The sequence below is a fragment of the Ursus americanus genome, chromosome 1 (genome assembly GCF_024610735.1).
Source record: "Ursus americanus isolate L20-20 chromosome 1, mUrsAme1.1.p, whole genome shotgun sequence".
In the NCBI taxonomy this organism is placed as follows: Eukaryota; Metazoa; Chordata; class Mammalia; order Carnivora; family Ursidae; genus Ursus; species Ursus americanus.
Window position 1 is genome coordinate 26,124,982 of NC_142127.1, and position 27,954 is coordinate 26,152,935.

General features: G+C 43.1%; 2 protein-coding genes across 5 annotated transcripts in view; one reads left to right on the forward strand and one right to left on the reverse strand.

Moving 5' to 3' along the window:
- The window catches only part of ZEB2 (zinc finger E-box binding homeobox 2), a 129,508-nt gene extending 102,116 nt beyond the window's left edge, over positions 1–27,392 (reverse strand). For 2 of the 4 annotated variants that reach the window (XM_087860421.1, XM_087860351.1), the window contains exons 1-2: positions 27,258–27,392; positions 24,575–24,716 (exon numbers count right to left, since the gene is read on the reverse strand). In XM_087860421.1, coding sequence (XP_087716547.1) covers positions 24,575–24,647 — 73 coding nt within the window. In that variant the 5' untranslated portion in view covers positions 24,648–24,716; positions 27,258–27,392. Of the gene's footprint in view, positions 1–24,574; positions 24,717–24,983; positions 25,162–25,609; positions 25,729–27,257 lie in introns of those variants that run through there. The other 2 variants (XM_087860388.1, XM_087860420.1) reach the window with 2 other exon arrangements.
- Positions 25,763–27,668, forward strand: LOC148110723 (uncharacterized). The gene is made up of 3 exons (XM_087860516.1): positions 25,763–25,887; positions 27,278–27,428; positions 27,533–27,668. Exons 1-3 carry the CDS (start codon positions 25,777–25,779, stop codon positions 27,589–27,591), a joined length of 321 nt encoding a protein of 106 aa, XP_087716642.1. The 5' UTR covers positions 25,763–25,776; the 3' UTR covers positions 27,592–27,668.
- Positions 27,669–27,954: the final 286 nt, after the last annotated feature.

Genomic DNA, 27,954 nt, shown 5'->3' on the forward strand with positions numbered 1-27,954 from the left:
CACCATTGGTGTTGACTGACTTAATGATGGACAGAAGGAGCAAGGCGGGGAACTCACTAAATGCCCACCCAAACTAAATACTCACTAAACAAAGAACAGTAGAGGGAGGAGATATAATATTAAATACCTATTAGGTACTTGATACTTCCTATTACCAGTATGTCTTCACAACAACCCTGGTGCAGAGGCTTTATGAGAAATGGAGACACAGTTAGGTTGAGCAACTTGCCCCTGGTCACATGGCACGCATGAAGTAGACACCAGATTCGAGCCCAGGTATCTAAAGCCTAGTCTCCCCTGAACACCCGCACTTCCTCTCTACCTGACTCCCTGACTCACAAGTCTTACGGGTGTCACTGAGAATAGTGGAAAAGCCAGTTGAATGAAATATAAACCAAAGGAGAGAGAGAGAAAAGAAAAGAAAAAAAAAATCCCAAGTATTCAAAATGGCATAGCTGTCACTAAGTGGAGTTCAAGAAATTGTTACTAGGATGGTAAGGAGTATAACATAAGTCACCAAAAGCTTTTTTCTTGATATTATAATATACGCTAAATCTTTAATGTACCTGCTGTATTCATTTTCAGAAGATGCTTGAGTAGAATGGATTCATCTTCATCCTAAGTACAGCCTCTCTCTAACCAAGTGATCCTTGTGTCCCACGCACCGAGCTAGTCACTGGTGATGGTGAGATGATCAAGACTGTCCCCAAGGTGTTTGCACATTAGTGAAGAGACAAATAGGAAACAGATATTGTAAGTGCTGTGATAAAGGTCAGCCCAGGATGTGTTCTTAGAGGAAGTTTTTTTAGAGGCTGTTGCTCCTCTAACAAAGAGTACTATGTCTACTTCCTGGAAATGAAGAGGCATAAGACCATGCCAATCACTGTGACTATTTCTTTTCCTTGTTTGTTTTTTAACATTCCCTAAAGAATTGCAAAGGAATAAATACCTCAGCTTAAGGTTATTGTTTCCTCTTTTCAAGAAGGTTTCGGCATAGCCCAGAAACTGAAATGCCTCTGTCACAGAACTCCTGGCAGCCTGTAGCCATGCTTTGAAATAGTCATAATCGGAATTTATCGAGGATCTTCTAGGCTCCAGATACTGCCCTCAGAATTTTGTTGAATGTTCCCAAGGAAGTCTCTAAAATAAGTATCGGGGCCCCATTTTAAGCATGATGAACTAAAACTCAGAGAGGTAAAGAAACACACTCAGGGCCACATGGAGAGTAAGTGGCAGAATCAGAATTTGGACACAGATTTGTTTGTGTCTGAATGCTGTGTTCTTTCATGGTATTGAAGCCCTCAATGCCTGGGGAGAAAAGAGAACTAGGCTCTATTCATCATAAATGAATGGACCTAGGGATGTTCTTGGGGCAGGAGTCTGGGGAGTGGGGATGTGAACATGAGTAGTGGATCGGCTCACCTTGGAGGTGCTAGTAGACGGCACACACAGCAGGGTGTGTGAGAGAAAGGACTGCTTCACCTGGACATGGACCAGTCAGTAGCTTCTAAATGTCATGCTTAGTTGTGTAAGCTCTTTGGAATCTTTAAAAAATATATCGAATTCACATCCCATGCACATCTCTTATGGCTGTTGTCCAAATCCTATTATCTGGGAACTTAATTTAAAATAGCTTGGTCTTTTTGAATTGTCAAAAATTCTAATAAAACAGGAATATTTCATACTTGCACAGACCACATTCTGTGGGACATCCAAAGCTTAGCTCTTAAATTATGTCCTTAGATCAGTGAAGAAGTAAAACCTAGACCCTACTGAAAAGCACAATTCAGATATGAATTCGAATGGATACTTGACTCACATGCAACAAAGTGCCTGCCTCAGTGCAACCTATGTGAGAGGCACCGTTCTGCTTCTTACCTGTATCTACTAATAGTCTTTAATTGTCACAATAAGTCAGAGATTTTAACCAAATGGTTTAGTTGCAAACAGAGAAAATGCTCAATTATTGTTCTCTCTTGATAATGTAAATTAATTTCTGAAAAGGTAGAAATCTCTAAGTTCATTTCCTTAAATTCTAAGCCCTTTAAGCAAGGTTGAGAATGTGGGAATATGCAGCTGCATTTTTTTTTTAAAGGCTACTGTTCCTTTAATGCCCAGCTGGTTCTGAGATGTAATAAAATTGACATATTGATTCCTTTGAATTTACAAATGCCTGTTTCATAAACTCCATCTCCAAAGCCTAGGCATCTTTAGAGCACTGTCATTTTTTTTCTCCAAATGGATCAATTATGTGCCCACGTAATCCTGTTACCTGTGAAATCCATGCATACTTCTCCCATTTGCTGCAGTTCCCAGGCGGACAAACTTGCATTATGTACGCATAAACAAACAGCGCATTTTCCTGATATTAGAGATTGTTTTCAAAGTGAAAGGCAATCTCTTGGGTCCTTTACTCAAAAAAGAGAGAGAGAGAGAGAGAGAGAGAAATGCAAAGAAAAAAGAAAGAAAGAAAAAAAGAAAAACTGTGTCTGTTCCTTCAAGCAACCTCAGCTCACATACACACATACACAAACAAGTGTGTGTATGTATACACATATACATATATATGTGCATTTATATTTATTATTTGCAGTTCCTAACAATTCACTTAAATCATATAGTTTTGCTATGTTCAGTTCCCTTTAGCTGATTCACGGAAGTCAATTCTTCATTTTAGTTCAACTAGTTCATGAAGGTTTATCACATTTTTTTTGTTGCTGTCTTTCCCCCTTTGTTGATAATTAGTTATTTAAGGACAAATCATCCCTAAGATACCTTGAAACAACTGAGAAATGAAAACCCGAAGTGAATTAGGTTATAAAGTTTGCAGCCATTTTCTAGAAAGAAAAGTCCTCAATAGTTGTCACTGTAGCACTTGGCACCCACCGGCTCGGAGTCCTCCTTAAACACACACAGAGTCCTTTATTGAAACAACCGTAGAAAACACAAGGATTCTGCTTCTACTACATTAGGAGAGAAACGCCTCAGTGAACTAGAAGGTCTTTCCCATGTCTTAAATCTGAAGCAGCAAACTGTCTTCCCACACAAGCACATTTTCACGTTCACGTGTGGACACCCTCACCGGCACAAGATGCATACAGAAGGCTTCCGTGCGACCATACACACAGACCGTGCCTATAGAATCCCTGCAAATAACCACCAAGCAAGCATGCTTTTGTCTATGTGTGAGCTCCCTGTGTGAACAAAGTACTGTGCAAGTTCTGCACCGAGATATGAATTCTCGCTTCATTCTTTCAGCCTGTGCTGTATCTGATTTTCCTCACTTCACTGGGCACCCAGCAGTCCAGCTACACTGCACTTGCACTCCACAATTTGTCTCTAAGAGATTCCCAAAATCACAAAACATCTTGTCTGCTGTCCAATGTGCTCCCCATATGCAGAAAAGATGGTCTGAAAAATTGGGTTGTGTTTGGAGCCCTGTGGCCTGGCCCACCGCTGCCATTGTGCGGGAGTGGTTTTAAAGATAAATGACTGCATGTTAACCAGATTTGACATGCTGTACAAAGGCAGGCACCTTTGGTCCCATGACACAGCCAAACAGAAAACACAACAAGCAAGCCTGGCAAAGATGTCCGACATGAATAAAAGCACAACAATTTGTCACATAGTTGTTACAAAATGTTAGCAGCTTTAGGGCTTGCCATGGGATGCCAGAGATAAGGCATGTAGAGAATTTGGAAGTTTGAGGATTGGTGAGTCTTAGGCAATAGGAGAGTTAATTCGGAAAAGGGGGGAAGTAGTCATCGCAAAGGGATTATTTTCATTTGCTTCCTCATCAGGCCGAAGGAGGCCTTAATGTCATGAATTAAATCAGCAAGGCCAGTGTTCCGGGGTTGACTAAATTCCTCTGTTTTGAAGGGTGTCTGTTAACCATCTCTTTCCAAACTCCCAAAGATGTAACACCTTCTGGTGTCAGTTTCTTGAGGATCAAGAATCGTGTTTCATTTTCTTTTTCAAACTGGCATAATGATGAATGAAAGGAGGGATTCTGAGGATGAAAAGTCCTTATACCCCACTCTGTCTCACCCTTCACCCAGAGAAAAGGGAATCAAACTGCCTCACTTTAACTCTTTTTCAAATGCTGGGTTTCCTTTTCCAAATGTCCTTCCACAATCACTCGTAACTCTGGAAATTCCACGATTCCGGTCACATTCAACCATAAACTTTCTTCCTGACTCCGGGCTCATGCCCTTGCTAAGCCTTACTGTCCTCCTCCGTAAAAGGTGTATTAAAATAATACTATCTACTCGATAGAATTGTGGTCGGGGCAACATCTGATGGCATAAGCAAAATTCTTAGCACAGGTCACAGCACATTATAAGTACTCAATAAATGTAAGATAATATTAGCTTCCGTGCAGTTGCCAGAGACATTTCGCTGAAACACAAATATGATTATGTCATTCTTCTTCTTTAAAAAATGGTTCACAAGCTCATCATCACCTATTTGCTGGACCAGAGCCAGAAATATGGCATGGGACATTCCATTCACAGACTCAGTTTAAGCTCATCCTCTTGCCCACACCCTATGTTCAGACACCTTAGCCGGCTGATAGCACCCGAGGTGGTCTACCTTTCCCTCCTCCAACGCCTGTATCTCCCCTCCTGCCAGCCCAGGATGCCCTTCCCTCATTCCACTGGTGAAATCGAAGTCATGTGCCCCACACTGCCCTCAAAAGCTGCCCTCCCCTGGAAGTCGGCCCTCCCCACCTACTCCAAGATCTAGTTATGCTATCTTGTACACTCTGTGCTCACTAGGTACAAAGTTCCTTATTGCACTCATCACATTTTTCTCATTTCTGGAGCACCCCCAACCCCCTTTCCCACTAGACATCAAGCTCCTCAGAGGCCCAGGCTCTATCACTCATTTTTGGATCTGAGCCTCAAGTATGGTGCCAGCACATTGTAGATGCCCAATTAATGCAGAATGAATAAGCACTGCAATTCTCTGCTGGAATACCAGAGGCCTACAAGGCACCTGGTGGCATACTATTTAATTATTTTTGCAACAGATTTTTTTTTCTTATAATGCAAAGCCCGGTCACCCTTGGGAATGAGGGTAAAAGAAGCCCTGAGTGGAAAAAGAAAATGTGCATTTTCTTCCGCGAACCTGACATCAACTCTGAAGAGGGAGGGATTGCTACTAACCACAGCGGAATGAATCAAGTAAGCTCAGATGGCGAACTTTGAAAAGAAAAAGGACTTAAAATACCAAATTGCTGGGCAGTCTAGTGCTGGTATAGTTGCATCGTTCAGACCTTTCCTGAACATCCTGATGATGCCGTAGGAGTACGGAGAAGACACTTGGGAGAGGGAGTTGATGTAAAAGACATTGTCATTGTCATGGTTCCATATAACTAACATGGGTGAAATCTCCCACGTAAAGAACTCCACATGGCCCTGTGAACTTACAGAGGACTTAGAACCAAATGTAACAAGGTAAGAAGATTTCTACTGCAAATTTTCTAAAGGGTAGGGCCTGGAGCTCTATTGACATCTGTGATTCTCTAACCTTTGTGACCCCTTGTAAACCCAGAGCCAGCACAGCCTGGAGCACGTCATAGTACCTCCCCCACCCCACTGCTCTCCTGAAATTTGAGCCAAGCCCCATGTGGCTGCAGATCTTCTGTTCACAGGTCCTGAAGGGAATCTGGGAAGCCAGTCTTTGATGAAGTATGCACTATCCCTCACCGAAGGTGAACTGACCACTGGAAGATGAAATCGTCCTAGTGGCAGTTGGGGGGGGGGGGGGCAGGTAGGAGCTGGTGAACGCCTTGGGATCACGGAGTTAACAGGTGACCTTTCCGTTTCCTCCATTAATAGGTCTCATTTTATTTCTACTTGTAATATTAAATGGGAAACAGATTTAAATACGTTAGAAATGACGCCATGCCACTCGGAGTCACCAGCTGAGTTGTCACCTCTAAACTGCGCAGTTCACTTGTGTCCTAAAAGTGATGAAGAAGGGTTATGGGGGGGAGGTCTGATACCAGGCCTGAAATCAGAGGACAGTCAGATACCGTCAGGGACACAGATTGTTCCTTATTTTTTTGTCTCTCTCCCTGAAATGTCAGGGTTACCCAAAGAATGTCTTCAGAGTGAAATCATTGATTTCCGCCTGAGACACCAAAGAACCATGCAGAATATTTTACATGAGAGAATCCGATTATTAGATTGATTGGTAACAGTTAACTAAACATATTCTTAGGATGAGCTTTATATGGAGAGATCATTTTGCAGAATGCCAAATACAGGAAGGGGATGCTTAAGAAGTCCCCCAAAGTCTCTTTAACTCCACTGGCAGCCAGATATTCAAACCCCATATTCGCCTTGATTAATTATTAAGATATTTTCAATTCACATTGTTCAGGCGGTAGGGATAAGCATATGAAAGTTAAATTTGTCCATTAGAAGGAGATCTTAAAAGCTTAGTGGTTCTTATTTTAATAATAAAAACATAGCTTAAATAAAAATAATTTTTAAATAGTATCTAAAGTATAAACTTACTCAGGTACTAACAGAATGTGGCATCAGCGTGCTCGAAATACATTAAGTTGATGGTATAATGCTTTATTAGAAAGTTGCACCTTTGTTAAAAGAAGAGATGGTATTAATAGGCAGAAATCCATTTCTTGTTTCGTGTTCTGGAAAAAATTTTCCCAGTAACAACTTTATTCACCAGTTTTGGAGGCTTTTAGGTGGAATAATAAAGATATGGTTAAAAATTCTAAGGAAAATATTGACCTATTCCAACTCTCTAGTTCCTCCTTAAACTCTAAAAATAGAACTTCAAGTGTTTTATTAGATTAGTTAATAGTCTCTGTATGTCTGTGCTACCTGTTCCGTGAGAAAATTTCCTTCCGGGTCCTATTTTGATGATGGGGGTGTTGCACAGAAAACCAAACCTACGCCAGTCCGAGCTTCAGGTGTACAATTTTGACCCCTGTTAGAATTTTAGGCTTGCAATTTGTATTGTTACGTTTCCTAATCTAGGTCTAAAATATGGGCAGCATTGCTTTTAGGAAGTAAAAAACTGATGGATCGTGCCATCCATGGCAGCATTTGTTCAGCATTTGGTACAAACGGGAGAAAAAAGATACAGAATGCATGGATTGATTTTCAAATTACCTCAATATTTTGAAAACATTTTCACCTGCATGCTGAGAATGCTAAGAATGGCAAGGAAGGCAATTGTGCATTTGCACAGCCTCCACTGCATTCATTTATAAATTACCTCATCACTGACTGAAATTAACACTGATTCTTACAGGCAATTTCTCAATTTCCAATGCTAATTACATTTTTTTTACTTTTAAATTCTGTACCACCTGTTTTGGGCAAGACATCTTAGGCAGCGCGACCGCATTTAATCACAATTTTAATTAACCGCCCTGTAGATGTGAAAAAGAAGCAATTATAATGTAGATGAATGATGATTTTTCTGCATTAAATTGTTTTGTTTCCCTGGTATGTTGATTGTAACACAGCACACAAATACAGTAACTGTACAATTTTTTTCTATTGTAATTTAGTAATTGTTTTTGGAAAACCAGTTTGGGAATGAGTGACTTCATCTGTTTACAAATTGATTGATACTGTTCACTCACTGATTGCCGCGGCGTATATTTTGGTATTGCACAGCCTAGCATAAAATATAATTAGAGATGCACAGGCTTTGCAGCACCATTTTGGAATCTGAAAATCAACTGTAACTGAAGTATGTTTTCCTTGAGCATACTAGTATCAGTTGGGGCTGATGAAATGATAATCAAAACAATGGGCTTTCCAATTCCACCACGAGTAGAAACCCTTGGTTTCAATCTGATAGTCTAATATGGTAAGTTTATGAATTACTCCGTACTAGGCCTGGGAGCTGGGGGCTGGCAAGTCTGAAGCTTGCACAACTCACTCAGATCTGTATCACGAGAAGCATACCAAGTGAGGTAAGGAGACAATGATGAAAAATAAAAGAGTGGCTGCTTTGGCAATGGAAAGATTGTTCCCGACACCCCGGCACAATGCGCCGGTGTGCTGTCGCTCTAACCTATCTCATCTCTACACGGGGATACAATAAGATCACATTCACGCTCCCGCCTTGCAGATACGGATCATGAAAGCCCTACCTCATTGCAGATACATTCAAAGATCTGATTTACTTGAAGCAGAGCTTGTGCTTCACCGGGCTAGGAAGGGGATGGGGGGGGAAGACAGCCATCAGTAACTGTTGATTTGAAACCTGATGCTGACTGATGGCTAGGAGATCTATGCTTACTATTCTCACATGAATTAGAAATCCCTTCAGGAATGCCCTATACTAACATCACATCCACTCCCAATCTCAGGAAAGTTCTCAGTTAATGCCTTTCATTGGTATCACAGGGCTGGTGTCTCCCTCAAATTATCCAAAGAACTGTTCTGAAATGGGCTCACTTGCATGGGCCCTGGACAAAGCCATTTCTGCTGGCCTGGAAACAAGGGGAAAAGGCCATGTAAGCAATTGTGGGTGTTCAAAGGAAACTATTTACGAGATCTCTTCATCTTCTAGTTCGCTTCTTTTTACACTCCATTCCTTAGAAGATCCTAAACCGGGACAGTTCATTAAAAGGTAAGAACTCATGTTGGTCCTAGCCACACATTTGTTCTAAGACATAGCAAAGATTATGGCTTTACTTGGAGCAATTTACAGATAGAAGGTTATGAGTTGGCACAACAAAGCAGATAATGTTGAGCTAGGGGTTGGGGCAGGAGGACTATTTGGATCAACTCGTATTTGTCTGTCTCTTTTATAAATAGTTGCTAACAAAGTATTAATAGAAAACACCAAACCAATGCCAAAGTTTACTTCATATATTAAGTAAGAATCTGCCCCATTAATATATTAAAAGGTCTATTCTTTTGCCAGATTGGAGATTTGCATGTCTAAATCTTGTTCACGACAATAGGATTGGACACAAAAATCTCCCATGAAACTAAGAGAATGGCCCACATTGCGAGCTATGCTCCAAGCAGGATGTCTCTTTCATGTATGATACTACACAAAAGCTAGCAATAAAAGCTTATTCCTGCCTAGTCACCCCTCCCTGTGTCACCTTCTCTGGCTGTGAGAATTATTTGGTATAAATGAACATTGAGTAAAACTACTACTGAAAAAAAAATAAAGGCAATTCATTTCAGTTAGTACAACAGTCGCTGCTAAGAAAGTGTGCTAAGGGCAGGCAGAAGTAGGTATGTGTTTTACCCTAGAGATTTCATTTCCAATTTTTAGTGCAGTCTTACTGGTTATTAGTAGCGATCCTTTCATACCGCTGAATATTTTTCTCTCCTTTGCCACCTTCCTCACCTTCCTCAGAACAGCTCTCCTGAAAGATGTTGTTTTATGAATGGAGGTAAAAATAACCTTGAATATCTCAAATTATAGCCTCTTTACATAATGAAAAGGGAGTGATCTGGCAATAGATTAAAACAAAATTTTTTTTTCATAAAGTTGTTCCAGCAATAGTGCTTATTTGGAAGTTTCTAAAAGTGGTAGCATCTGTGCTCCTGCTGGGACGGGATGTCATCCCACAAACCTTTCTACGAGCAGTTTGTCTTGGAGAGAAAAATAAAGTACCTGATCCCCGGGGCCTTAGTCAGTCTGAGCTCCCCGTATTTTCACACTCTGACCCACTGCGCGTTCCTTCGAGCAGAGAGCTGCTTCCCATGGCTACCTCCTCAATATAAACTTGCTAACTAATCTCTTAGCAAACACTTGAAGCAAACCTGAAGGGAGGAAAAAGAGGCAGAGGGGAACAACCCCCCCCCCCCCCCCGCATAGATAAAGCTCAAGACACATTCAACGGGACACTGGAATCTAAATTTAGTACTAAACTTAACTTTTCTTTTGAAGAGCTAGCTGTTGTCTGTGGAACAGGGATTTTTATAACAATTATTTTCTTTTTAAATCTCAATCCTAATTCTCCTGCTGTCTGTTAAATAGGACTCATTTTAACACAAACTCCCTCAATTCTTTTCTTTTTTTTTTCTTGCTGGTAGCAACGTGTCTATCCTTACAGGTATTTGTAAGTGGTTTCTTTTATAACTGAATATCTTTTTAATGATATATCTTTTTAAAAGTCTGCCCAGACTGTGTATGCACAGGGTAACTTTTCCTTAGGAATTTATGTGAGAATCCACTGTTGAAATAAATAATGACTTTCAACCAATGATCAAAGAAAAATAAATCTTTTACCCTAATAAGACTTTTTAAGACTGGAATCCCCTTTTTAAATGGATAACAGTTAAAAGGCTACTGGCAATCTATTTACTTCCAAAGCTGTGTTTTAACGTTGGCTACACATAAACTGCAGGAGCAAATGAATCCTAGGGTCTTCGAAGTTAAAGCTTTTAAAATAAAGTTGGTATGTAGTATTTGAAAACATATTGTTTGGAATTTAAGTTTTAATATCTAGGAATAAACAGAGCATTAAATCAAGCAAAACTGTGACAAGGCCAATATGCACATGGACGATGCCAGGAAGGCATCTTCAGCCCTTTGTTCACAGCTTAACAAAACTGTGCCGTCACACCACTTTAGTTCAACAGTGCCTGTCGAATGGGCATCAGCAGATCAGCCAATGCCTGTCATACACAGAGCCTGAAGACGGTTTGAAAGCAAGGGCTTATTCGACCCCCAAGTCTAGTTGGAAAATGGCGAGGATTTTAAATCATCTAGTAAAGACACCAACACCCACCCTCCTGCAAAGGTGGGAGAGATGAGAAAGGATGAGAAAAAATACTGGTCTCAAAAAATAAACATGAAGGACAGAAAAAAACCATACTCAGGCAAAGAGAGCACTTTTCATATTTGTGTTCTTTGTTAGAGCAATTATAAAAGTTTTGCAATCATAGATTTTTTCTTAAAGTGACAATCCCGATACTGAAATAAAAGTTTAATGTCATTGCTCTTTTAAGATTTTCCCATGTATTTTTGGCCTTTAAACAACTGAATTAATGTTCTTATGTTACCAGGATAGGAGGGTGTTATTTGACAAAGGGAACTTGCCACCCCATGTTATTCGAAGGAGTATCTCTTTAAACGTATTTTTTGCTACGTGGCTGTTTTTGTTGACAAAAATGCACTAACTTTTGAATTGACAGTCTCCTGAGCTCTGGTCTCTGTGAACACTTAATCTGCTCCCAAGCAGAAACCCAAGAAAACAAACCTGGTAAAGAGAAGGACTGTTAACTTTCCTACAAGTTAACAATTCGGGGGGAAAAAAAAAAAACACCAAACCGCCTTATTTTCCTCCTATAACACTGATCATGAGATTTGGCTTTCAAGCTTTAATAAGTGCTGAGGAGGTGCCTCAGAACTTTGCTCCTGTTTAATTAAGTGTGCCCACTCCTCTTTAGGCATCCAATCAGATGAAATGAGAGTGAACCCCCCTCCTTTCCGCACCCCCCCCCCACCCCTGGAGCAGGGCTGGTGAGCCCTAGTGGTAAGAATTAGCTGAAGGTGTTCTGAATCTCCCGACATTTCCAGTTCCTCCAGGATACATTGCTCCTGAGATCCGCACAGGAGTTGAGATTTCCCTTACAGGAAAGTTGAAAAGCTCTCGCTCTCAACCTCCCCCCCCACCTCGGTCTTTCACTCTGCTACTGTCAGTTTGCTGCCTGTTCTTTAGCTGTCTCTTTTCCAGTCCCTACCCTGTCAGTTTCTGGCCTGCCAATTTCAACTTGAAGCTTGACTGGGCTGATTTGATGCAAATACCTCCAGGGAAAACCCTGAAACTGATGAACAGTTATGTCAAGTCGATTTTGCACCATCGGGAAAAGGTAACCTCTGAGAGAAAAAAAACAACAAGGTTAAAGAGACAAGGGCTTTTCACGTGTAATACCTCTGCTGCACATCTCGTTCACTGTTTACCATCCCTCAGAAATTGTAACTGTCAGAATTAGTCCTAATTGCAGATGCGAAAGCTGCCATTATAATAAAAACAGAGGCAGTGCAGGCATTAAATGTAGCAGCCTAATTTGTGAGACTACAGAAAAGGTAGAGTAAATGAATATTTCATTACTTTAATTACCAGGGACTACTCTTTTCTTGCTGTCTTATGATAAGTGTTGCTGTAACTAGCAACAGCAAACATCCACTAAAACATAAAGTGCAATAATCGTCCTGCTGTCAGGATCACCGCTTTAAAATACGAGCAGGGAAAAAATATAATGGTTTATCTATTTCTTAGAGATTGCAGAAGTAGAAGATGGAAATTCATTTAATGTCAGGGGAAGAAAAAAGCACACACAAAGGCACCAGTAAACAGGTTTTAGTCAGAGAATAATGGCTCCAAGAGAGAGAAGGAAAAAAAAAAAAATCAGTTGGCTATACATTTGAAGTGTTAGCCCTAAAAGAACGCTGGAGAGTGAAAAGTAGGAGGTAATAGTGTTTGGATTTTTTAAGGCAAAATTTTGTTTGTGTTGCACAACATAACTGCTTGAACATTAGAAAATAAAACTCCAGTGACTGGGGGAAAGACGAGAGGAAAGCAAGTGGTTTTCAAATGATTAAGCAAAGGTGGAAAAAGTTCAAGTTGGCAAAAGTTTAGAAGCTCAGTCCAGTTCCACTTAAAAAAGACTAGATAAAGCCTGCCAGAAAAAGTCTTTGCCTGTAGTTTCATAGTACTGATTCAAAGATTTGGGAAGTATCAGTAATTACTCACCACTGACACCTTGAAAAGCCCTGGGCATCTCTCTATAAATGTCAATTTCAGGTAAAGGGGCAAAGCAAAAGTGGGGAGGTGGCTGGATTGTGGGAGGGAGAGGTGGGCCTGGGAGTGGGGGGTGTGGTTGAGGAGGTTGCTGAGACTGGTTGAAGCCAGCCTGTCTCTGCATTTATCACTTTGTCCCAGAGGAGGTGTTTGTTCAACACAGCAGTTTGACAGCACAAAAACACTGTGGCCAGAAGCCCTATCAAAGAACCTACTGACACATATCATTTGTGGTCTTGGTTTCACAGGGGAAGGCTACCTCACACTTTATCTGCACAAGTATAAAACTCCACACATTTCTAAGTGTTCAGTATAGTTTAAACCCCTCCTTTTTTTTCCTTTTAAAAATTATAAACACTACTTTAAAATACCATCTTTATCCAGGACTCCTGAATGCTATTTTAAAAACCATAATAATTTGCAACCAGGTTAGCATAATCCGTGTTAAGGTTGGTAATATTGAAGGAATACGGTGGTGGGGGGGGCAATTTAAAAGCACAAAGCTTGTAATTTATCCTAAATAATACACTTAAAGTTGAGATTAATAGATCCAAGTAACTTTTGTAAGAATCATGTGGCACAGGGAACACTTCTTTTTTCTTTCAATAAATCCTCCTAAACAGGGGTCTACATTAATTCTTCACCTCTACTGTTTTCATTTGACTATATTTCATTTACAAGCTGTATGCTTATAGTGAAAGTCAGAGAGGAACAGTCTCAGATCGGGGTTCTAGGGTGTATTTGTGTATGTGTGCATGTGGAATGTGTGCAAATTCCCATTAGCAGAGCAAAGGTGATGGGAAATCTTTAGAGGACAACCATTTTGCTTAGAGATTTTTCCCTTTTAATGGGTCTATTTATTATGAAAACACAGCTTACTGAGTTCTTTATATATAAACCTCACCTCTTAAAACTGAGAAATCTCATGATGTGAAACACTTCCATTGATGTGCTTTGTGTCTAAAATAGAAACTTAGGTACTTCCAAGAATAGGCAAATTGCAAAGTTTCTTTGATTACAGTTACTCAGATATACAAGACAACAGAAATACAATTTAAACTAAGAAACAGTGAAGTCTATATATTACATTATAGATCACTTGGGCACTGAATTCCTTGAAATAACACTCTGTTTAGGACAGAAAAAAAAATCTCAGATCTTAAATAGCATGATATCTTCCTCTGTTGATCTATTATTGATTGCTTATTTTTAGGAGGGAACTTGTCAGGAGTACCTTTCTTTCCTATTGTTGATTATAAAAAGAAATATGAAATGAAATAAAGAACAAAAAAATCACTATATAGTCATATTAACAACCTAACTATTGAAAAGGAATCCATTACATTTTTTTAAATGTAGAATATGTTTTGAATTTTTGTCATGGGAAATCATTAATGACAACGACCTGTTCTCAAAAGAATGCAGTCGTTTACCTCTATCACCTGAGATTATTTAAAAATATTTCCACCTTATGGTTGCGACTTAAAAACACACCTTCATGATAAAGTTAACTAAACTGGCCAGTTCTGCGTTTGTCATTTGCTTGAAAGAATATCTTCACTTAAGTGGGATTTAAAATCTTAACTTCAAAACGGTTGCGTTCAGAATTAAGTCTCCTCCAGTTTAAAGCAGAGTATGTGTGGGTTCAAGTTGAAGTAACACACGGCAATCCAGAAAAATGAAGAAAAACTAAAAACAGATTAGAAACAATAGAACATGAGGTTTAATCCCATAGATTATAGGAGAAATGGTCTGGAGACTTAATTTTATAGAAATGCTTTTTTTTTTTTTTAAAAGGAAAGGTAACTTAAATATGTACACTAACATTTCAATATTGTCTTTTAATTCTATCAATTACTTCAAATCTCATGCCCTCAACTCAGCTTACTAATAGACTTAAGTTTGTAAAAAAAAAAAAATCATAAATCATTATGACGATTACATTCCTCAATTGAAAAATGAAAGCAAAGTTCAATCAGATCCTTCTCAAAATATTTGCTCCCCTTATATCCCTTACGTGTCCCCGCTGCTTGCTCTCCCATAGTCTGGGTTTCGGAAGCCCACTATTAATTTCTAACCAAGACTGCAGCACCCACTGTAATGTACTTGGCTTTATTAGCTATCCTATGTTCCTGGGTCACAAGCACAGAATATCTGATGAAACATTGATCATCTTCCTCCTCTTTTCAGCTCCTCTAACTTTCCTGTCAGGAGCCTGAAAAAATATGCACAGTTACTGTTGCTGAGGGGAGACAAAGTTTAACTTCTGGGTTGGCAATTGGAGAATAATTCATGAGCAGATTTCTAGCAAATGATATGATTTGCTAAATTTTGGTCTTTGATTTATATTTATGTACTCCTGCTACTGTTAAGGTTTTGCCAACCTCAATTAGATCATGAATGAGATCATTTTAATTCAGCCCCCAAACTGTGACCTGACCATGGTCTGAAAGTGTTCAAAAAGTAATTTTAAGCCTCCCTTTGATTTGAAAAGGGATACTGCATGCTTGGTCGTTCATACAAATAACATAAAACTTAATTATTGGATGATTTGGCAGAGGACCTTCTTGCCAAACAACAGTCAATGCCAGCCACTGTGATGCTGGCGATGCCCGGGCCCCCGAGCACACAGCCCCCTGTATACAGCATTTGTTCATTGTGTCTCAGGGCAAGATGCTTTCAAATAGGATTCATGGATCTGGGAGGCAGGGTGCAACTCGAAGGGTGTACCATATTTATAACTCCAGTTAAAAAATGCTGTCTCACCTAGAAGGGAAGTAGATCTGCGCTGTCAAATCACCAGGAGGCTGTGACAAAGGGAGCTTGCAGCCTGACACACGGTGTAACAACATAGCAAACACCTTTAATCCTGTCATGTCTCATACCCTTTACTTTCTCACACATTTGTGGCTGCTTGAACGTTGACACCTACACTCTTTTTCGAAACTAAATAAGGCAATCTTATTTAAGCCCAAATGCAACACCTGTAAAGTTATTCTTGTGCCCGGCAAAAAATAACCATTAACTCCTTCCTCTTATAAATGCCTCTCTGCTTGCTTTGGCAAGTCTCAAGTTGGTAACAGTCGGCCTCGGGCCCTGACTCTGAGGTTCACATGACCTTCCAAGCTCTGAAAGATAGGCAACACTTCCCCCTTGAAAAGATGCGAGGGCTGTGATAATGTCACTGTCCCAACTGGCCTCTTACAGCTTTTTGAGCCGAAGCCCCTTTCTTCATCACAAACTTCTGGTGTCTTTTATAGTAAGGAGAGAGGCCCCAGCTGCTTTATTCCCTCTAGCTACCATGGTCTAATATTTTAAAAGCTGGAAATGAAAATAGCTTTTCTAAAGATATTTCCTGGAATTTTTAATGTGCTGCCTTGATTCCTTTTTTTTTTTCTTGCCAATTATAAACCACCATTTGGAGGGCTTATGAGCAATGTAAGTCCACCTCATCTAATTAAACCACATTGTTTTAAAAGCTTGAACAGTTTTCATGTCTACAAGACTTGTCTGAATAATAAACTGCTAGAACCAGAATTCTGAGTGTCTTTGGAGAGCCAGGATTTTATCTGCTGAGTGCAAAGGGCCAGGCACTCAAAGAGTTAAAGAGTGTTCCCGCATTGCTGGGTAGGTTAATATCACAGCTGCCTGGTAAAGCATTATCCCGGTACCTCACTTAACAAAAGCCTCCTTTTGCAAACAGACTCCCACTTTCCCCCCAAGTGTCCAAAGGTGTTTACTGAAGTAAATCTGCCTAAATCCTTCATTGCTTGGGTCATGGGGGTGGATAGGAGGGGTGGAAGGTGTAGGGATAATCTCTTTTTGTAAATTCTGTAAATCTTCTGGGAAAAAGAAAAAAAAAATTAGGAATCTGTGTCACATGCTCGTGTACAACTTCTAATATCTCCGCTAGTTTTGCTCTTATAAGTGAAATCCGCACAATGGCTATCAGAAAAGCCCCCATTTCCAATTATTCACTCTGCTGTGTGAAGCGATTGCACTTCTAAACTTGTGGTGTACGCGCGTGCGTGTGTGTGTGTGCGCGCGCGCGCGCACGCACGCGCATTATGTGCTTAATCTAATTGTTGAAAAACTGTTGGTATCTAAAAGCGGTTTCAGAAAGGGGGAAAAAAGACAAGACAGTTTAGGAGCAAGATAATGTAGCTGAAAAGTTGTCACGAGAGGTTTCTGCTCTTGCTGTGGTCTCATTCCGATACCATTAACTGCATGTTACTTTTGCATGTTGAAAATGGAGGCAAATAACACAGTAAAACCTGACAGGTCCGCCTGCGAGGGTTTAAACAGTTCCCAGTAAGAAGGAGCCCTTGAGGCATAAACTTTCTCTCTGAGGAGAACATGAATACCACCAACCCCTCCCTACAAATCTTGAAGCATCCAGTTTGAGATACAAAAAGGCTGTCATCTCACAAATGTTAAACATACTAAAAAAATCTGAAAAAAAAGTATGGAGAAGGTGTGAAAAACGTGGCACTTTACAGCCCTCAAAGCTTTTTAAAATAGAACAACTTTTCCCCCTAAAATTCTTTTCAGAGAATTTTTTTTTCCTTTTTGGCTCATTTGAGAGTTTCTTTCTTGGCTTTTTTCCCCTTTCATTTGAAAATATGAATTATCATAAAAAGTCAGGGGAAAAAATGGGAAAGTCTTTTCCAGTTTTCCTGAAGATTTATCAGTGTGTTCAGGCTGGTTGTAAGCACTTCTCCCTTTTTCTCTGGGCCAGACACCCATCACCGAAACCAGAGCAGGGCCTTGGGAGACTTATCCCTTCTCTCCTCCAGAGCAGTCTCCAGCTGCAGCAACCCCCCCCCCCCACCCGTCCCCCAAGTGCCCTCACCTCCCTGGTCTGATGGTAAACAATAAGTAAAGCCAAATAGTAGGCAGCACTCAAGAGTGGGAAGTCCACACACCTGACCCCAAGTCTAACAGGCTTCTGAGGGAGAATTTGATCCCTCTCTGACACTTTTTACCTCAAGTGTTGAGCGGGTGGCCATGAATAGTACAGACATGCCATCTTGTAACACTATATGCCTGTCAGGAGGGACAGGGCCTGGTCAAGCATCAACTATATAAGGCTGGTAACTAGGGAAAGCCCAACAAACAGCCACAAACACCTAAGTTATTTTACTCAGCTACTACCCTCTGCCTCTCTCCTCCTCTCCTCTCTCCTCTCTCCTCTCTCTCTCTCTCTTTCTTTTCATCTTGGCTTTCTGTGGCAGAATGCAAATGGAGCCTGCCGGCGGTGAAAGGGCTGAATTGTGATTAAGAAGAAGAAGAGCTCCTTTCTTTGTTCTCCCCTCAGGGGATGTTTACTGGGAGAGACACAGCGGATCAGATATGAAAGGCATTCAGGTCAGCATTGATGTGAGCGAAAGTGAAATCATACCTAAGGCATTCAAAAGACCGCCGTGTCAGGGGTTCAGCTAACGGTGCAGCTACTGTGCGTGTCTTCCCGGAGAGGCAAAAATCTTTTCACAGACTGGCGATTTTTTCTCCCTAATTTACTACAAAATTATAAAAGTTTCCCCACCCTATTTACCTCCTACCAGATGACACAAGAGTTAGTATTTTCTCTCCTTATGGACCACACGCGAAATTAGACGAACTTCTAATAACTGTATTACCTTAATGAACCAGCAAGGCACCATCTGAACTGTGAAATCTTTCTTTTTTAAGCAGATGTATTCATGTGTGATACATATATGCATAATATGTAGGGGAGAACTGAATGAAGAGAAAAGCCAAAAGCACACACATGGATGGCTTTTCCTCTCACTTTTCTCAGAGGAAACACAAGACAACACACACACATGCACGCATACACACATAGTATAAAAACAGTACAGAACACCTTAAAACGAAATTCTTTATTTACTTTGTAACTACTAGTTACACTTTTCCTGAGAGTTTTCACTCTGACAGGACTGTCACCCAAGATAAAAGTATTTGGCACATAGCTATTAAGGCAAAGACTTCCACAGAGTCTGCTGATTATTACTGCTTTCCTTTTAAAAAATGCTTGATGAAGAAATACTTGGATCTTACTTTTTAAAAGTTTACACTCCCCACAGCCCAAATAGTGATTCAATAGATTTTCCAAGTGGTAAGCTGATGCTGTTGGTATAAACAGAGCTATGTAAATATATACAAAATTCACAAATCACAGCAAACATACAAATAATAGGGAGGTGCCTAGATGTTTCAAGGCTTAAAAATGAAAAGGAAAATCACATTTCATCTTCTGACTGCTAAAGAAAGAAAAGAAATAGGGAGGGGGGAATAGGGCTTTATTTATTGGTTTTAAATCATCCTTCCCTCTGCTCGGAATTATTTTTTTCAACCTTCACATCTTGGCTAAAAAGCACATTTGGGCTTATGTTAACATCTGCTTTTGTGGTGACATTTAATTCTGTATATTTTCAACTAGTGTTTCTGCATCACAGATTTTCCTCCTTTATCTCTTTGCTCTAAAAAGACAACCAAAGAGCAATCAAAAAGGTGTCTGACTTGGCCATTCAGACAATTGCCCCCTTGTGGGAATGCGGGAATGAATGGTACAGTGGACACCCCAGCACCATTGACGTTATAAACATGTAAATGAAACACATTAGGGCAGACAATCAATTGTCTGTGAGCATTGCAAACCTGCACTCCCTCTCTCTGTGACAGGCACAAAATAGTGTCTACCTTGGGAAGCCACGGTGCTGGAGAGGAAAAGGACAAAGAGTTCCCTTTCACACAGAAGAAAATGCACCTTAAAAGCCTTGGAAGAATGCAGATGACAAAAACTGTTGTAAGGAAAAGAATCTTCCACATCTTAGAATAAACGCAGCACTGCTAGAGAGCTAGCAACACCGTCCTTTCCTACCTTCAGGGTAGACATACATTTCTCCAAGGAAATATTCTTAAGACGGTATCAGGGTCTTTGATAACCTCTTGGAATTTTCTTTACTTTGAGCAAATTAAGCAAGCGAGAAAGGAAGCATCGGATGCATATGACATAGCCGTTTAGCAAGGAACTTTAATCTTGGCTTTATGCGTGTTTGGAAATAAATGCTTAAAGACGTGAATTTATTTTTATTTGGCAACAGAGTAACAATGTAAAGTTTAAAATCCTTAGCCCACCCTTACCCCTGGTGGAGCGTCACACTATGGATGCCAGCAGGCTCGTGGCTCTGCTACGACGGAAGGCATGTTCTACCCCAATGGACTTAGTTTTTCCAAACCGAAATAAAACAAATAGATCAGTCTAGATACATAGCCCCCAGTCTTGCGTGTGTGCAGCGTGACGAAACTTGCAGAAGATCTCCACAGAGAGAAAAGGATGGAGATGGATATCTTAGGAGCGCCCTCAGAACTGGTACCTGCCACACTGCCTCTGAGGGCTTTGAGAATCAGCAAAACAGGCTCCCTATCAACTCACCAACTTTATGAAGAAAGCTACTTGCAAAAGATTTCTCCACTTACACAGATAACCAAGTCTGAAGCGACTGTAATCCGAAGGAAACTTCCCTGCCTCAGTGTGTACTAAGGGGCTCTGACTCCGGGCTGCCCCATCCCAACTTCACCTCTCAGAGAGGAGAGGCAGGAGCCACATCCTTAACAAGGGGCAGAATGCATTTCTTTCCCTTTTCATTTAAGCATCTCTGAAGCGGAAGCAACTTCTCTGTCCTCCGCTGCCTGCAAGCATCACCACCAGCGCCTCCACTCCCTTTAAGGAAGTGGTAAGGAGAGAGGGCTTATCTGAAAAAAGGATAATCATTTCTGCTCATCTGATTGTTTCTCCCCTAGGGTTCAAAGCCCTGAAAACACCCAACTTTATCCCTTTCCTTTACCACTGGAAATCAGAGACCAAAGGCGTTTGTAAAAATCTTCCCCACTTCCCCACACAATCCCCAACCCTTTAGCTGAAAGTTTGAAGAAAAACCAAATTTAACTTTTCTTTCTTTCCTCCATTTCCTTTCCCCCTCCTCTCCTACTTCAGTTTTCATTTAAAAGACAACTTCATTCCCTTTTCTGAAACAAGCAGTTTCCAGATTTGATTTTTGTTAACAACCTGCATGTCTGTGTGCGATTTTTCAGAGGCTGATGCAGGAAGGCAGTGGGCTGGGGAGGCTGGCCCATCTTCCCTGCTCCACAGGGGGCCGGAGGGAAGCAGGAGCATCCCCAGGAGCCGGAGCCGAATCAAGGGCTAAAGCAACAAACTTTGCAAGTTACAACCGGGCCCGCCAGTGGCAGGCAACAGCCGCGCATCTCCCGCTCCAAGTGCTCATTTCTGACTCCAAGGCTGTGTGGAGATAGTGGGGTATAATCAGGGGAATGGAAAAGGGGGGCTGGGTTTTCCCCCTCCTCTCCAGCTTCAGTGAAAGTGTTACAAAGTGAGTCAGGCGACTGAAGATCATCTGACTGAACTTTCTTGAAACCGACACACATTCTTGTCTGCCGGCAACTTGCTTTTTGCCTCCTTCCCCCTCACCCCTCTCCCCCTTTCCTCCTGCACATCTTACTTTCTGGGAAGAGATTTCATCCTTTCCATGTGGGGGAAAGGAGACTGTCAGCTCTGGATTAACTTGGCCCTGGCACTGTCTTTGCCAAGCATCTTGCTGGCCTGAGAATCTTGAAGGCTGGATTTTAGATTCTTGTTTCTCTCTTTGCACATTTATTTCCCTCAAACTGCCTCCTTCTCCTTTGCTTTTTAATAATTGTGTACAGCATCGTCTTCTAATCACATTCTTGACCAGCCTTTCAAACACACACATGCACACATGCACGCACACACAACTGCTTTACATGTTGTTTCTTCTTGTCGCCTTCACCTATATATACATTGTTGACTTCACTAAAATTATATAAAATGCCATTCTAGTTTCCTAGATGACCATTTTTTTTTCTTGCAGCTTCTTACTTCTGTGATTAGTATTGCCATTATTCCTTTCCAGGAATTTCTATATGATTTTGATAAGCATCATCATATTTAGTGTTATCAGCAAAGACACAAGCTCAAAAGTGACATCTTTTCCATGAATCCAGGAAAGAAGAAAAATCCACTCAGTTCAGATAAATCCTGGCAATCCCCAAAGGGAAAGGCATTGGATATGTGCTTGATGAGAAAGAAAATGAAAAAGGGGGAAGAAAACTCTTCTACCTGCTTCTCAAAACCAGGGCATTGCTCAGTCAGATTAAACCCGAAGAAAAACACTGACAAGTAACCAATTCACAGCATGTTTTTTTTTTTTAACAGATTATTTGGAAAAAGAGACAGGTAATAGTCAAAGTTAGAGGAGCTATAAGCAATGGACAGGCTTGCTGTTAATTGGGCAAGGTCTGAGGTAAATGCCTTAAAATGTGCAATTCAACTTTCCATTTCGGAGTGTTGAGGCTTCTCCCAAGTTAGTGGCTGGGCGGAGGGGAAATGGTTGCAGTGTCCATGGCTGAGCACCTCCCTGGCACTCTGTTTCACCTGCGAAGCCCCCAGCAGGCCTCCCTCTCAGCCAACCCCACCCCTCAGGGTTCCCAGGAAGCTTGGAGCCCTCTATTTCCCCAGACCTGGGCTCTGGCCTGACCTCACTGCCCGGGCCAGGCTGGTCATCAGTGGCAAAATCCCGAAGGGGGTGGGAGGAGGGAGGAAAGCAGAAACAAACATTCTAAATAGTCTCTTCTGCAAAAGAACACTTCTGGGAACCTTGCTTTATATCTCGTTCTCTTCTCTCTCTCTCTCTCAAAAAAATGACTGTTTAACATAAGAAAAAAAAAAGCCTCCTTGACACAAAGCTTTTGTTATCCAGTTGATCAGCACCGTGCTTTAGATACTTGTAAGAGGGGGAAAAAAGCCCCACAACAGACATTGATTTTAGAAAATCAATAACCAACATTTAATAAAAGGAACAGAGGAAACACAAGAGAGGAGAGGGGGACATTAGGTATAATTTTAGTGTCTACTAAATTACCCAGAGATGGGGAAGGGGAGGTCTCCTGTGTAAGGACCACCTTAAATAATGCCAGATACCAGAATGAAGAAAAAAATTAAATTAAGAGAGACAGAGACACAGAGAGAGAGAGAGAGAGAGAGAGGAGAGACAGACTTAAAAAGAGGCAGCCTCAACTGGATCTTGGGGAAGCAGCTCGGAATATATTATTGTACTTGTTTTTTTTTTTTTTTTTTTGTAATACTAAGCCAAGCAAATAGATCAAAGGCAGCACAAAGGGAAAAGGCAGGATACGTAACGAACAGTTTCTGACCAAAATTCCTCTATCACTCCCCCATATGGCTCGACACCTCCACCACAACAAGCAAAAGATACACACACACACACACACACACACACACACACCCCACACACAACCTAGAGAGACAGAGACAGAGTGAAGCATCATTTGTCTCTAATCAAAATTCTCTCGTCTTTGTGTTTTCTCTCCCTCCAGCACCCCGCACTGCGCCCCCAGTCGCCCCCTCCCTGCGCCGCGCAGCTCCGGGGCAGGCCTGGGGCGCGCACAATTGTCCTCTCTAGAGGAAAGTTGCTCCAAGTGGGCCGGGCGGTCCCCGCGAGGTGCGGGCTGGGTTTGCGGGAGGCCGGAGGCCGGGCCGGCGCCGCGTCCCCACGTCCAGCTCAGGAGCGTCAACGCGGCCCCGTGCCGGGTGATCAAGCTGAGATCGAGGGGAGCGAGAAGTTTCCTTTCCCAGTCTGAGCTGGCGCTAGTTCGCTTGTTTGTTTTGGGGGGTTGGTTTTTCTTTTTAAACTCAGTATCCTCTGTCAGCTCCCCCCAGCACCCTCTCTGGCCCCCAGCTCTCTCCCCTCCCCCAGGCGCCTTCTGCGCTCTTGCCAATCACTTTTCTCTTTTATTCCCACGATTTTGTTCGGGGGTAACACCTAGGGGGGTCGATCTCTCTCTCTGTCTCTCTGTTTCTCTCTTTCCTTTCCTTCATCCCTTCTCTGCCTCTCTCCAAGATAAACCTTATTAACAGTCACCCTTTTAATCTCCCACCTCTGGTCTGTGTGTCCCCCTCGCACCCCCATCTCCTTCCTCCTTCCTGACTCAGCTTGGATAACGGGCTCCTCCTGACCATGTAGAAACTGCCCAGAAAACTCTCCCTGCTCTCTTCGACCCCTCCAGTCCCCGGCGTGGGGCCAGAGCCCGCTGGAGAGGAGCCACCTACCCCCGAGCCCGCATGGACCCTGCCGGACCCCGCGCAGGGCCGGCCGAGTCCCTCCCACCCGAGCTTCGGGCGCGCCCGGCCGGGCCCCGCTGCCCGCGGACCGTTACTTGGCGTACGGAGAGGCGGCCGCGAGACTCCGGCAAGAAACTTTAAGCCTTGCGGAGGCACAGCCCCAGGCCCCCTCTCCCGCCCTCGCAGTTCCTCTGCCACCCCCGCCCCCGCCCCGGGATCCTGCAAGACCTGGCGCCCGGGCCCCCGCCCTGCCCTTGCCGGACACTCCCGCAGCCCGGCCGGGGACCCGGCGGACCGGGCGCTAGCGGAGAGAGAGGCGGAGGCAGCGGGAGGGTGGAGACGGGGGCACAAGGGGGTGGCGGGGTGGGGGCGCGGGGCCCCCGCCGGACCCCAGCGCTCGGAGCCCCCCGGCGCCCCCCGCTCACTTTGCCCAGCACTTCCCCAACTCCCCGGGTCCAGTCGCCGCGCGCGCCGGGCTCCGGCGCCGGCCACGGAGAGAGGCTCGCCCGCGAGCCCTGGGCGCCGCCGCCGCCGCCGCCTCGGTTCCCTTTCCCTTTCCCCCTCCTTCTCCCTGGGTCTCGAGCCGCGGAGTGGCCCGGAAAAGTTTGGTTCGGGCCGCTTCTTACCGTTTTTCCTCCTGGGATTGGCTTGTTTGCGCCTCTTGCACCGGGGGCCATCCGCCATGATCGGCTGCTTCATTGATAAGAGCGGATCAGATGGCAGTTCGCATGGACTCGGCGCCCTGCTTCGGCAGCACGCAGGCTCGATCTAGCAACCAAACACAGCGACAATGTGGGCATCGCCCGCGCCCATTGAAACGCGCGCGGGCCGCCCAGGGGAGCCGGGCCAGGGCCCCGGCGAGCACCCATCCGCGCCCCCCAACGCCAAAGCGAAACTTCGGCGGCCCCCTCCCCGCCCCCTACCCCCAGCCTTGGCCCCGAGGCGCTTTGTGTTTGTTACTGTTTGGTGTGTTGCACCCGCGAGGGGATCAGAGAGACAAGAATTACATCTTCAAAATGAGTCATAACTCCTGACCGTATGAGGGAATGCACACGGCGGTACAGTAAGGCTGCTTGACTCAGGGCTAGGCGGACCCTTTCCTCGGAAAAGTCCTCAGCCCGGCTCGGGAACTTGGGGTGAGGCGAGGCTTTCTTTCACTCTCATCTTGTCTCACCCCACCCCCCCACAACCCCATTCCCCAGAGGAAACAAACAAACAAACAACGCGAAACAGCCCCCGGATGAAGCACACTCGGGCAAATTGATAATAGTAATTATAGGAAGCCCACTCGCCCCGCGCCCCCTCCCCTCCCCTTTTGGAGTTTATCGAGGCACTGTCTCTGCCTCCCCCCAGTCCCCCGCCCCCAAATTAAGATTTCCCGTTTCACGCCGAAATAAGAAGTATAATTATAAGCCTCTTTGGACACTGTCGCTTCCCACCCCCCCAACTCCCCCCCCCCCCGGCACTTTGACAATATTTACTTAAGTATTTTCCCCCACCTCATTCACACACATGCTCCCCTACACTGGTTCCCTTAAATAGTTCCAGTAGAAAATTTTTTTTATCCCCTCAAGAAAAGAAAGAGAAAGTCCAACCGCTACGGCAATACTTTTAAGCTCTACTAAATGATCGTATCCTTCCTGGCTTCGAAACTTTTGTACCTAAAAATCGAGAGAGGCGCTGCATTTTTTCAGCTGAAACTGTCAAAACTTGGAGAAGGGGAACCTCGGAGGCAGGCAGGAGAGGAGAATCCCGAAACTCAGTGGAGGTTGGGAAGATGCTGTGCCTCGAGGATTAGTTTAAACAGGGGCTATAAAAGATGTAACAGATGCAAACTGTAACACAAGGGCCATTAACCCTTTCTCTGCCGAGCACACTCAGTCCCCACGCCCCGCACCTATTGTCTCCTGTGCTAGAAGCTTTGCAGAAAACCTGGAAAGTGAGTATCAGTTTCCACACATTTGCTGAGAGGGGTGGGGGGGGGGGGAGCAGAGAGAAGGGGAAGTGGATGATTTAGAAAGCACCTTGAATTTAACCTAGGCATAGTGGGTGACTTTTAAGTTTGACACGTTTTGTCATTTCTTGGCTCTCCTATTGATTGGAAATTGTTGGGAAAAATCCTGAAATAAGGAAATGGTCACACAAGTGTCTGGGATGAAACAGCTGGCCTGTCTGTATTCATGCTGAGACTTAAACACGATTGCATATAAATACATGTTTAATAAAGTAAGCTGCTAGTTTTATGAGCATGTGTGTGTGTGTGAGGGAGAGACAGGGCATTTGTGCTGTAAACTTTATCTTTGCCTGTTATTTCTAACTCTGGAGTTAGTAATCTTGCCTTCATCATTATAGGGGGAGCATGTAAAATATATAAGTAGGTGGGAGATAAACACATTCATGTTAGCCGGGCTCATCACTGTTCCTGGGAACTCCTGCTATCTCTCTCGACTTTTCAGTGCCAAAGTATGGAATGGGATATGTGTGTGCATGTGTCTCCTGTTAAATCCATGTCTATAATACTATGCCATTTAAAATACAATTTCAAAAGTTACCCTTAATTTAAAACTCTGATATCCTGACAGCAGCTTTCTTCCCAGCTGTAGTGACCCCCCCAGACACACATACACACTTTGGTAAACGACTCAAGTTCCATGAGGACTTTCACTTCTTTATTTATCATCACAGAAGTGAGGTGTTACTTCACATACATACACACACAAAGAATAAAATAAAGAAATGAAACTCGCTAAGCAGACAAAAACAGGCAACTTTCTGCTTAGAAAACAGCCTTCTCCGGTGGGAGAGGATGCACTGCCATATCTAAGAGAAAGACTTGCCCCTGAATTTGGTAGGTTTGTAGCAATCAAGTTTTGTAATTATTAACAGGTATTTGCCAAGTTTTAATTGCTGAATACAATGAATTGGGACTAGATGCAAAAATAGAGCAGAATTTCTCCCCTTGAAGAGTTTTCATTCCACCATGTAGTTCTCAATAAAACTTTTCCTAGGGTGGGTAGCAAAAGGCACCTTTGGTTACCTGAATGGACAGGTACAGGGCAAATTATTTGGGGGAGGAAAAAGGAGAGAAAAGGAAGGAGAGAGAACAGGAGTGCCAGAGAAATCGAAGAAGTCACTCTTGGGAAAAGCTTGCCATAAAGGAGCTAAACCCACCTGAAATTCCTGCCCACAGACACTCCTTCTCACTTCAGACTCACATCCCCACTTAAAAGGAGAAAAATCATAAAAGGAGGGTGGGGGATGACCATACCAAAAAGGAATAAAAAGAGAGAAAAGGGGAAAAAAACCTACCTGCGAAGTCTTGTTTGTAGTTTTGGCCAGAAATGGTGAGAAGAAAAAGCATGAAGAAGCCGCGAAGTGTGGGGGAGAAAAAGGTGGAAGCGAAGAAACAGCTCCCGGAGCAAACTGTACAAAACCTCGCCAAGAGTGTCGGGAGGCAGGACCGTTATTCCTGCGGAGCAGGTTAGAACTGATCTCTTTCGGCCACTCCAGGAAACACAAACCTGGGGACGGACTGACGTGTTACGCCTCTTCTAATGACATTTTTTTCTTTTTCTTTTCTGTAGGAGAGAGAGGAGAGACCCTGAAACACGCGCCACCTATCTTTGTGGGGAGGGATAATTGAAGCGCCCTGAGCGTGAGCATCATGTGAAAACGTGATCGCCAAGTTTCTCTCTGGGAAAGGATCTGGGATAGATTATACCTTGAAGTCTCCGCAAACGCTTTAGTGGAAGAAATGAAATTCCACCTCCCTCCCTTCCTCTCTCCCTCCCTCTCGCCTCCCTCCCTCCCTCCCTTCTCCACGCCCCCCCCCCCCCCCCCCCCGTCAAGCCTTTGGCATCATTATCCTCATCACTAAATCCTACAGAGTACAGGGCGGAAAACGGTGCACACCATTCACAGAACTGGAGAACTCTAAGGGGCGAAAGTTAAAGGGAAAGATCCCGGGTCCTCAATCCGGATCGCCTCTTCTTATACAGATATTTCT